The 12,447-nt window shown below is 41.8% G+C and overlaps 1 protein-coding gene across 12 annotated transcripts in view; it reads left to right on the top strand.

Moving 5' to 3' along the window:
- The window catches only part of DOCK10 (dedicator of cytokinesis 10), a 260,102-nt gene that overhangs the window by 240,654 nt on the left and 7,001 nt on the right, over positions 1-12,447 (top strand). For all 12 annotated transcript variants that reach the window (XM_077868996.1, XM_077868993.1, XM_077868990.1 and 9 more), the window contains 5 exons: positions 201-323; positions 460-573; positions 8,210-8,356; positions 10,528-10,738; positions 11,933-12,123. In XM_077868996.1, the coding sequence (XP_077725122.1) occupies positions 201-323; positions 460-573; positions 8,210-8,356; positions 10,528-10,738; positions 11,933-12,123 (786 nt within the window). The remainder of the gene's footprint in view (positions 1-200; positions 324-459; positions 574-8,209; positions 8,357-10,527; positions 10,739-11,932; positions 12,124-12,447) is intronic.

Raw genomic sequence — 12,447 nt, 5'->3', positions numbered from 1 at the left:
TGACCCTGGTGGGAATGCAGATGGATGGGACATATATGAAAGCTCTCCAGACTTTTGCACTGGATCTTGGCATTGATGGGACTTAAAGGTGCCAAATGAGAAAATAAGGTCCTTAGAGGACCTAGTAATCTGAATCACAATGTGTATACACCCTGTTTACACAATCATGTAAAATCTCATCTTGAATTGGGCGATTGCAGCATATCCTGGTAGAGCAACTCTACATGTGCGTGGAGTTTCTTTGGAAGTCTGAGCGATACGAACTCATCGCTGATGTCAACAAACCCATCATTGCTGTCTTTGAGAAGCAGAGAGACTTCAAGGTATGTTTTCTGAAGCCAGACATTGGTTAAAACAGCCTGCTTTAAGTGGATGAATTACTTACAATTTTTAAATCGGAAATGCCCTGTTTTTCATGTCACCATCACCTTCATGAAACCCTTTGATTTATGGTTTCAGAAATTATCAGAGCTCTACTACGACATTCATCGATCATACCTCAAAGTTGCAGAGGTGGTGAACTCCGAAAAGCGGCTGTTTGGTCGCTACTATCGTGTAGCATTTTATGGGCAGGTAAGTTCACCAGAAGCAACATGGCCTCTAAATTCTGTGAAACAAGGAAACTTTGTCTTTCATTTTCTATAAGACATCCAACTCCATCTGCCACGGGATTGAGAGGACGTGGGTGTGTCTGGGTATATTGGAGGGTTTTTTTCTGGATGTGAGGGTTGTGTGTTTGTCCACAGGAATGTAGTGAATGGAACAGATGGACAGAGAAATCCATGGGTCTTAATACAGATCAAGTTAAACCAGTGCTTTCTAACTCTTTGAAAGGAGAGCATTTCTTTTTCAGCATCCTCTTCCTTCCATTTAACCTAAAATATCTGATTATACTTTTCCCATCATATGTTAAGATGAAATGAAATTGAACATGTTTTGAGAAATGAAATCCATAGCATCCTGGGAAATAAAGAATTTCTAAGGCCTCCACCATGTCAAAGCCATGAGTCTTTTACAATCACGCATTTTCTTTCCTTCTCCTTCTAGACTACCACTGATTCCAGGAAGAACACCATGTGTTATCCACCCCCCACCCGTATTGTAGGTCAATATAACTGTTGAGTTATCTTTCCCAGCTTCCTGAAACTTTAGCAGCGAACCAGATGAATAATATTAGTGAGCCATACCATTAGCTGGAAAATTAAGTGAACATAATCTATATTAATTGTGAATGTTTCTGAGCAGAGCTTTCATTGGAGCAAACCCAGGCACCATCCCACTTCTTTTCAAGAAGGCTTATGACACCATTATATTGCAGCGGGCATACCTCGGACTCTGACTTGTGTGGGAGAACATTCCATTCTTTTATTTTCAGAGTTGGAATGACTCTGCCCTCTCATTTTCCTTCGTTCCCTCCCCCCCCCACATAAGGCAGTGTTGCCAACAGATTCTTTTCCTCCTCAGATTCTTTGAAGGCTGTGGCTGAACAAGTCAAATCCAGTATGGTTATTCTAGACTGTTTCCTATTAAAGTCCCTTGAAGAACATCCATTTCCCCCTAATCCCCAAAGGCAGCTGAAAAACTAACTTCTGAATTAATAAAGATAAGCTCCTCTCTACCTAGAAAGGGAAGTGTCACCCATTAGCCACTTACTCTAAATTATCCAACTCAGATTTTCCTCCCTGCCCAGCATCATCAGGATTGCAGAGAGAGACAAAGCTGGTGGAAATGGTCCACAGGTAGAGACCTAAATGTCGACATGTGTAGGGTCCCAGGAAAAGAATCCGAACTATTTGAAGTGATGGTGAACGTTGCAGGGAGAAAATGTGGAAGTCTCCACGGGGGAGAAGAAGACAGATAAGGGATGCTATCTTGAACACTGTGAAGAAATTAAGCCATTTTTGACCATGGTGAAACAATAGCAAGACAAATGGCAAAACACCCCACTGGAAAGGGAATGTGGGCATTGAGAGATTGCAGGGGAAAGGCCAGGGTTTTCAGGGAGTAGCTGTGGGCTAACTGAGGAGCAGAGAAGTGACACACAGGATGTGTCCTCAGCTAACCAAGTTTCAAAGCTACAGTCCTTAAGACAATTCTTCCAATTCAGAAGTAATAAGCTGCCATGATGGTCTGGTCTTGAAAACGAGATTGCCTACCTGACGGTTTCTCCAGCCCATATCTGATACAGGGATGCTAAACAGGTAGAAACAAACCCTGCTGCTTTCCTACCGGGTTTTAATGCGCATGTTTACTCTTTTCTTCTTTTGGTCTTGATGGTTCCAGGCTGTGGTAAGTTATCTCTCTCTCCATTTGCATGCTCTAATAATTCTCACACCTCCCTCCGTATGGTTTTAACTGAACGTTAACTTTTTTTGTGCAACTCAACATTTGGTACAAAGGTGAGATAATCCAGCTTCCATTCATTTTGGAGTCACCCTGCCTTTCTTGAACTAAATTTTGTTTATTCCAGTTATCTGAATTACAAAAATGTATCATTTATTTTTCACATATGTTATCATTCCACAGAAAGGTAAATGTAGTTTAAAAACCTTCATAAGCACACATACACTTGTGCCCACACCCAGATAAATATGAGCACCACATACATGCAGTATGTGTAGAGTAGGCCTACTATGAGTGTTTTTCTGCTCATTTCAGACCACTGTGAATTGCAGCTGATGAAGAAGGGCATGGTGGTCAGAGTTCTAGAAGTTGGAGTGCTGGCCATTGATGGGCACATTCCGAGGTTCTTGAAAGGACCTTGTTTCTTTCCACATTAAGTATTGTGGAGAAACAGGGCTCTCTGTGGTGGGGAGCTCTGAGCATTCTCAGAGATGATGGTCTTAATGCTCAACACGGAAGATGCCCAGTGGACCAAATCTTGACCCACTAGGGCAGCTTAAGTCTCCTAAGAAGCAGGAAGAAGTGATATAAGAAATTCTGGAAAGCCAGCAGAGGCAGAAATAACATACCAGCACCTAGAGCTCTGTGACACAAAAGAATTCTCTTCCTTATGTAACCCATGTAGAAGTGCCTATATTCAGTCATTTTTTTTACCTACAAAAGTGAATCACCATAGTCTAACATAATTATTGCTGATAAGCTGGAAAAACAAATTCTTGCATTATCCACACATTGTCCACATTCAGCTCTGCTCCTCTGACCGCTAAATACTTTTTTGTAATTCTATAAGCCCTCCCTATGTCCATACCAGTATTTTCTACCTTCATTTGTAAAATGGGGGTCATGGGTCCTTAACTCACCTACTAAAAGAATACTTGAAAACCCTTGTACTAAATAGACTGAGGGGGTCAAAGGGGAAGAACTGGGAAAAGATGCTTTCAAATGACCTAATTTTGTTCTTTTTGCAGATTTCTCAATAACGTGTGATGATTGCACACCTGGCTTTATTTATTTATTTTTTGTATGTGTGTGCTGCCAGCATTCTCAATTGTCTTTGATTAAAAATTCCAACCTAAGCTTAAAAGTGTTCTGTTAAATCTGCAGACCTGAGTACCTGCCCACGCAGGAACTTTATAAGCTCAAACCCCAGCTGTCTGAACAAAAACTAATGGGGATCTTAGATATACAGCAATTTAGAGCCTTGGCTGTCAAGTGAAATTCAAATACCTGTCCCAGGACACCACATGGATAGTGTGAAGTGAACTATAATATTCAACAGGAGCAGACAGTGCACATCACTTTACACTGGATGATAAAAAAATACCAACTAGTTTTGAACATTTCCCTGGACATGTGCAGAATGAAGGTTCCAAAGATCTAAGATAAACTCTTAACTACTTGATTAGCATAATCCCCATGGCCAGAAATAATTTCTTTTTCATGATGGTTCTTTATGTCTCTGTAAAATTATCTTTTAATATCTAAATTGGCATGTCTTGCAATCATGCTAGAAAGATTATGGCAATATAATATGCAGTGGGCTCTTTGCCTCCTCAAGGCCCTTGGGTAAATATTTTAGTGTTCCATGTGGATAGCACTTTCATTACATAGTGTTGACTAGAGTAGTTCATATTTTGTCTGCAGTGAGCCAGGCAATAGAAAACAAGTTGGAAACTGTTACTTCATGGCAGAAGCTTTAAAAATGCAAGTCTTACATAGCATGAGTTTTCTAATGTGACACCTGGCATCACTGACTGGAAATTTTACACAGAGCAGCCTATATAAAGCACCCTCCAAAGTGTCCCTGAAGTATTCATTTCCAGAGTAATGAAACAGCAGTAGTGATCGAACATCAGCTGTAATCAATGAAATGCTTAGACTCTGATATTTAGCATGTAAGGAAGCAAGTGAATGCCCATTGCATAATTTAAACCAACAGATGCTCTCAGAATGAATAAATGAAAGGCTGGGGGCAATTTTCTTCTCTTGACCAAAGAATATAGATCCATGATTTTCATTCACGCCTACATGGTTGTAGATCTATCTCAGAATCTTGAAAGAAAAGAGATTAAGGGGAGGAGGGAAGATGCACGTGTAGTTTGAAAAATCTCCTCCATTCTGGGTTCTGATACATCCTCTGGCTTCCCACTTATGTGAAAGTCATTGATATAAAATATGTGCATTTTAATACATACAATTATACAAAATATGTATAGGAAGAAAGGATTCTATTTATATGAAAAATATTTCTCTGCATTCTTGTAGCTTCTCTTAGTTTTTAGCCCATTATTAATACTTTCTGACCCATATTTATGTACAAGATTCCTCTTTGAATGCATTCCTTTGTTTGTGAGTTTCAAATTACTTAAGTATAATGGCACGGACACTTATGTTTGACATCCCAATAATGACTCAAGGGCATTGCAAGAACTTGCAAAAACATCTAAGAAGGAGTCAAAGAGTCAATGGTTTTAGTTGTCAGTTTACTGAAGTGCATTTTTATCATCATCTATTGTCTTCAAGTTCCATAATCCATGCATATTAACTCTACTGATTCAAAGTCCTTGTTTAACTAGAATATGTGCCATTTCCTAACAACGATTGATCAGAACATTTATCACATTGTACAATGACATTTAGAAAACTGAACTCGCAAGGGAATTGCACATTTCCTGTTGCCTTGAAATGCAGTCCTCTCATAACCTTGGGGCTAAAACAAGAGAAACACTGGAATTTTGTCACCTGAGTCCCTACTTATAAATCATTTATTTCATAGACAGAGCTGAAATTGAAAACTTCCTTAAAACAATGCCCTGTGGCTCAGTGGCCTATGCTTTGATAATTTCCCTTGGTAAAAGGTAGGCACAGATTCCAAATATTTTCAGAATTGCCATTGACCTGACTCCAAAAGCTCTTACACGATCCCTGGAAGACAGCTGATTAAACTTTTAATTCTGCTATTCCAGCTCCTTTCTATGTACTTTAGAAAATAGTCCCACCAGGTTGATATTCCCAAGGTATATAAATAAATAATCACAATTTCTTTCTGATGAATCACGCACCAAAATATTGAAATCAACATCCATAGACCTTTTATAATAAGGAAAGTTGTAGTTTTGATGCAAGAGAAGCTGAAGGTGTGTATTTTTAAGCACTCAAAACTCAGTTAAGCTGTTTCTCTGCATGTTAGCCAAGCTCAAATTGCTCTACTGACACAGAATGTTCTTTATTATTGCTATCCTCCTCATCACAGCTAATCAACACCAAGGGCCTATTGTGTGCCAGGCACTGTTCCTAGGGCCTCCCCCTAGATTTCTGAGCCTCTACTGTTTCCCATCCCCCAAATCAAGGAGCAGAGATGAAAGAAAGTCACAGGTCACGGCCAAGGCCACATGGTCATGGTAATGACAAGAAAATCCTGCTTCCCACCTCTCCTTTCCCACTCCCCCTAGAATCAGAAATTTGTTAGAGGAAAAAATTCGCAGTGAAATGCCTCTTTGTGCTCGTTTTCAGTATGGTGAGAAAATCTTTTTCCTGGAACTTAGAGACATTTTTCCTATTGAAAAGGAAGTTGTAAATGTTGCTGCAGCTCTTGCCCTGAGTGGGTTCTGGCTGATGGCCTCAGGAGCCGTGGCTCTCTGATGTGTCAGTCTGTCAGTTTCAGCCACTAACTTCTGACCTTGAATCAGACAAATCTTCACAAAGACGACAACAGAGAAATCATGGCAGGCTGGAAGTCACGAGGGAACCGAGCCAGACCTCACTTACCCCTACCAAACCTTGAGGAGTGACAGCGAGCTGCTTTTCATGCTTTCGACACTCGAAGCCCCTCTTCTAGCAGCTCGGGGTCAGGAAACGCATACATTCAGCTGTATTTGGTCTTGAACACGTGCAAGGAAATCATAAAATAAAAACCTCTTGAAAATCCGTGGAATCTTTTCCAGTTACACCTGGTGCAAATATATCCTTTTAAGATGTATGCCCTCTGAGAACTATTTCACTCATGTGTTTATTCATTCGACAAATGTAGAGTGAAGCTCCCCTAACGACCAGGCACCCTGTTAAACCCTGAACGTGCACTGTTGAACAAAGATGCTTCTCTGCCTTTAAAAAGCCCAAAGTTGGGACACCTGGGTGGCTGAGCAGTTAAGCGTCTGTCTTTGGCTCGTGATCCTGGGGTTCTGGGATCGAGTCCCCCATCAGGCTCCCTGTGAGGAGCCTGCTTCTCCCTCTGCCTATGTTTCTGCCTCCGTTTCTCATGAATAGATAAATAAAATCTTAAAAAAAAAAAAAAGCCCAAAGTCTATTTCAGGAAATGCACAAGGAAACAGGCAATTATCTGCTTGACAAGAAAGAACTCTGCTGGCAAACGTGCCTTGTTCAGTGGTCTTCAGTAGCAGCCCACCCATGAGGTAAAGCACACTGCTCACAGGGGTCAGGCTTCCCTGGAGGACAGTGCTTTGCAAGTATAAAGCCCCATACAGATGTGCATCTTGATCATTATTCTTTTTTTTTTTTTTTTTTTTTTTATTTATGATAGCCACACAGAGAGAGAGAGAGGCGGAGACATAGGCAGAAGGGAGAAGCAGGCTCCATGCACCCGGAGCCCGATGTGGGATTCGATCCCACGTCTCCAGGATCGCGCCCTGGGCCAAAGGCAGGCGCTAAACCGCTGCGCCACCCAGGGATCCCTTTGATCATTATTCTTAGGTCACTCCTATTAGCCAAGAAGACAGCCTTAGAGCACTTTATGCATGGTGGGGTTTTTTTCTTTTCTTTCTTTTCTTTTTCTTTTTTTTTTTTTTTTTACATATAATCAATATCTTTTTTAGACAAAAAAAAGTACAGCTAAGATTCTGACCTCCATTATCTTCACATGGCCCTTGCAAGCTGTTTTCATAAGCTGTTTTCTGCAATCAGGAGAAACCTGTATATGCTTGGGTTCTTAACTCCTGTCTTAATCTAGTAGTCTGAGGTCATGTGTATTCCACAGGAAAGAGGCTTCTATGTCTCTTCAAAAAAGAAGGAGTTTTGGAGATTGCCTCACTGAGTTATCCTCAAATAACAGAATCTTCCCTTCCTCCTGGTTTCAAATCAGATAACTACAATTAATAGAGGCTAAAATCTACTTGTCCCAATGACATAAGAATGATGGCGTGGTTACTATTTCCAAAATAGCCTTGCAAGAATGTAAAAGATCTATTAGTAGAGTAAACCGAGTGATGAAATTGCATATGGTTGCATCAGGCCTCTTAAGACATATTACAGTTATTTTTAAAATAGCAGTACTTGGGAGCATACCAGATGTCATTTCTGCTATGACAATGATCCAAAGTATTATGGGTTTGTATCTAACACGATGCGAGAAGCATATCTTTAGATACCTGTGAGTGGCAGGCAGAGTTTCCTATGCTAGTTTCAAAGGCTTGAAGATCTTATTTAAAAAGCCAAAAATTACTCCAGACTTTATGTCCTTCCCCAAGCTGCCACATGAGGGCATTCTTCTCCCAAAATATATGCAAGCAGGTCTTATCCATTGATTTCTACAGAGAAAATATGTGTGAGATTATCTCATAAGGCTCTTTAGCCTGGTAGGGAATGTTTCATTCAAGACAGATTCTAACATGATATTTTGTTTTCTTTACTTGACATTTTCTCTGATTGTGAATTCTATAGGGTGCTAAGCAATGGCTTGGATGACAACGAAAGACTGGATGTATTGTTTAAGTAAAGAGTTTTTGTTTTGCTTGTGCTTTGCAATTCAAGTTCCCTAATAAAGTTGGTGGTTCGTTATGTTCTTCCATAGGGCTTTTTTGAAGAAGAGGAAGGTAAAGAGTACATTTATAAAGAGCCTAAGCTGACGGGCCTCTCAGAGATTTCCCAGAGACTGCTCAAGCTCTATGCAGATAAATTTGGAGCAGACAATGTGAAGATAATCCAGGATTCCAACAAGGTAAAGAAAAATAAGTATCCGTGCAAATGTGAAGAGTTAACTTTTTTTTCAACTATATTTGTTAAAGTTTTCATTTTCTGCTTGACTGTGCAAAGTAAACCACCTCAACTATTTTGGATGTTTTACTTGTTTATTGGCTGGCTGATTAGTGTTTTTGGTTTTTGTTTGTTTTTTGTTTTTGTCAATAACATTATCCATGTTTATTCAAGTAACTTTTAGGTAATCTTAGAAACAATTTACCAAATTCTCTACTTCTGCCCTAGGTTATTTGCATTTGAACAGCAATCTAAGGTTAAAGTGATTGAGCCCAATGGTGGAGTTGGAGGAAACAGCAAAACATATTTATTCAGGCATGGAGGTCTTTTAGTCATGCCAATTTTGAAATCTGCCCTCTGTGACAGTGGCGGACTTGCTGATTACATTGTATTAACCTGTGAACATCCATTTAACCGCCTCCTGGCTCCATGAAGCAAATGCTTACATCCTCAGATTAGATTACTCAGATTCTTCTCATATGCTCTCATTCATTTAGCCAACTTTTATTAAGCACCTACTACATGCCAGGCCCAGAGTTAGAAGCTGGGACACATGGAGTCCCACAGTTCACAGGGGGTTAAGAAGAGAAGGATACATATAGACAGTTCATTAAATAGAGTCCAATGAAGTACCATGGGAGACTTGGCCCAAGCCACACTGAGAAAGCTCAGGGCCCCCTGAACAGCTCACTCTTGGCTGGGCAATGCTTCATGGAGGAAGAATGTCTGATCTGGGAATTGCAGAGTGAGAAGGTGTTTGCTGGAAGCAGAGGGCGTTCTGAGAAGCCCAGCGCAGGTGATGCCAGGGAGGAATGAAGGCAGGGAGCTGTGTTTAGAGTGACAGGTCTTAGAAATACAGGTTGGATAGAAGAGAATGGCAGAGCAAGGGAGCCGGAAAAGCTGGTTTGTGCCCAAGTGTACAGGCCGCTACTGGGCCACAAAAGAAAAGGCCTTTATTCCTCTGTCCTCTTATACATAACTGGTATTTGGAGGGGTCTGGGCCTGAGACTGCTGGGTCTGGGCAGAAGTTCTTACCATGTGCTCCTCGTTCTCCCCCTTAGCTGGGAAGGTACAATTCCCTTCCCCATGAAGGTGGACAGAACTGGAACCACCCTCATAGTGGCTCTCCTAAATAGGATGCATAGACAGAGCTCTAGTGGGATGAGAAAAATGTTGAATGTGGTGTGAGACAACTGGAGTCTTCATTCTACCGCAGTACCGCCTACCAGCTGGTGATCCCTCTTGGAGAAACAGGGGGGTCACTCTGAATCTCCTTTTTTTTTTTTTAATCTGCAAAGTGGTTGCAATTATACTCATGTTACAGTGTAATTTTTAGGCGCATTACAAAGAAGTTCTTGAGCTTCCTCGAATCTCTGGAATTGGATAGGCAGCGCGTGGGTAAACAGATGGAGAAAGCTGGAGGAAGTTTGAAAATTCTTCCAGAGATCATTAGAAAAGAGTCCAAGAATCATCTCCTTCAACCCTGAAAAACAGCAAGAGCCATTCCCTGGCTGTTCTTGGGACCTCCTGCCTGCCTCCGCTGCTGTTTGAGAAGCTTAGTCACCACAGCAGAGTTAGGAAAGAAACTATATAGGATGATTTACTGCAGATAAGAGAAGGAACTGGAGTAACTGAAAATGAAAACATTTGCAATCATGAGATCAGTGAATCAGTGAATCCACTCAACAGGCCAAGAACCTCCTTCCACATTATAAGCCCAGAGCCCATGGGCCTAGTCTAGTTACATGGCTAAATTGTAGGTGGACAAAGAGATATATTTCTACTCTTAAGAAGCTTGTATTTTAGACAAGCGGGGACATTCATTGCAGAAGAGAAAGAAAATCAAAGATGAAACGATATGCCATAGCCAGGTACTTAGGTTTGGGAAAACCTCAGCTACTTGGAGGGCTGGCTCCATCCGGTCCACCATCTGGCTGCTCGACCACGGGCCATCCACTTACTTGTCCTGTGGTTTCAGTTCACCCAGCTCTGAAATGATAGGATGGCCTATTTATCCCCAAGGGGTCAGGGTTGGGCCCCTCGGGATGCCGGTTGGTGGAATGCAGAGCTTCCCGCTTGCTCTCAGGAGCACCTGTAGCTCACCACGCCTTCCTGGACCATAATGTGTTAATGCAGGTAAACCCCAAGGATCTGGACCCCAAATATGCCTACATCCAGGTGACCTATGTCACACCGTTCTTTGAGGAAAAGGAAATAGAGGACCGGAAGACAGATTTCGAAATGCACCACAACATTAACCGCTTCGTGTTTGAGACGCCCTTTACGCTGTCGGGCAAGAAGCACGGCGGGGTGGAGGAGCAGTGCAAGCGGCGCACCGTCCTGACCAGTAAGTGCCGGGCCTGCCGCTGGCTGCCATGCAGACCCCTCTATTTGGGGGGCTCCATGGATCTCGAGGCATTTCAGGCCTGCAGACAAGTACCTGGTACCTGCTAAACTAGAAATGTTTGGGGGGTGCAATTTCCCCTCCCTCGGGAAATCAACCAGAAGAGGCATTGTCCAGAGTTACTTTATGCACCTGGTCCCCCTAAGCATTAAGGCCGTAAAGATCATGGTGGTGTCAGTGCCCTGGGAAAGGCACTCCCAACCTTCCCCTGCTCTCTCCCTGAGCCTGTCCCCAGGTACTTCGGGGTTAGCAGTTCGCAGAATTGTGTGCTTGGGGGCCAGATTTTACACCACTCTGGAATTCAGACTCCTCATCTATAAACTAAATGCAGCGAATGACCCCCCTACATCCCTTCTTGTACCATCTAGATCTATTCTATGAGCTAGTCATCTTTTCAGTTATTCAACACACATTCGATGAGTGCCTGCTAGGTGCTGAGCACTCTTCTGGGAACTTAAATAAAAGGACCACAATTGTGGCTCTCAAGGTGTTCATGCTCTGGTAGGAAAAAGCCAAGTAAAGCCAGAAATCCAGGTGGGCATAGCAGGAGAAAGAAAGTGGGAATGCACAGGACAGGGGCCCCTAAGGCAGATCAAGGAGAAAGAGGAGCAAGGGTATTCTGGACGAATCTTGAGAGATGAGTAGTCCTGGATTTCTCGAAAGATGCATGAATCACAGAGACCCGGATTATAGGAAACATTCATCTTTGGTAAACTTTTCCAGAACTTTTATCATTAAAAAAAAACAATTAGAACAAAACTATTATAATATATGCTATTTTGAGTATATATTGAAGCATTCTTTAGTGTGGTTTAGTATAGTCTTTATTTGAATTTTAAGTTGTGGGGCAACTATCATCTTTTCAGTGTTCAGAGACTCGAAAGACCTTAATCCAGCCCACAAAATGAGGACTTGTTGGCTAGCCAAGCGTGCAAGAGCAAGCCAGGCAATAGTAGCTGGGCCAAAAGCTAAGAGATATGAGACACCAGAGGAAAAATAACCCACATTTACAGAAATCGTGCAGGTGGAAGATGCTGTGTGCAAAAAAAATGATACACGATCGTCTGGACCTTCGGGGGTACCCTGGACTCTTCACTAACCCTTAATTTTTATCTCTCTTGCATTGCTTCTGTGCAGCAAGTCACCTGTTCCCCTACGTGAAGAAGAGAATACAAGTCATAAGCCAATCGAGCACAGAACTGAATCCTATTGAAGTGGCGATTGATGAGATGTCCAAGAAAGTGTCTGAGCTTAATCAGCTTTGCACAATGGAGGAAGTGGACATGATCAGACTGCAGCTCAAAGTCCAAGGAAGTGTCAGCGTGAAGGTAGGCATTGTCCTGAGCAGCGACGCACAGGGCCAGTGGAACCTGATATACAACACCCTAGAAATTTTTTACAAAAGGTAGAAGAGACAATTTTCGGTTTGTGATACCATCCAGAAACTTCATCTGAGACTTTAAAAATTTTGTTTCATTGTAAAAACATCGATGATGCCAAACACGAGGAAATAAACCTTTTTTAATTTTAGCCAAAGTAAAATTTCTTCTTCCTCAATCCTCCTCTCCCATCTTCTCTGGATAAGCTACGTTTTGTATTCTAAAATCTAACAAATGAAGTGACTAATGGTTAATAAACGTGGCCCTCTCATA

This window comes from Canis aureus, chromosome 24 (genome assembly GCF_053574225.1).
Source record: "Canis aureus isolate CA01 chromosome 24, VMU_Caureus_v.1.0, whole genome shotgun sequence".
NCBI classification, from domain to species: domain Eukaryota; kingdom Metazoa; phylum Chordata; class Mammalia; order Carnivora; family Canidae; genus Canis; species Canis aureus.
Note: the sequence above shows the minus strand (reverse complement) of the source record. Positions and strands in the feature narration are given on the sequence as shown.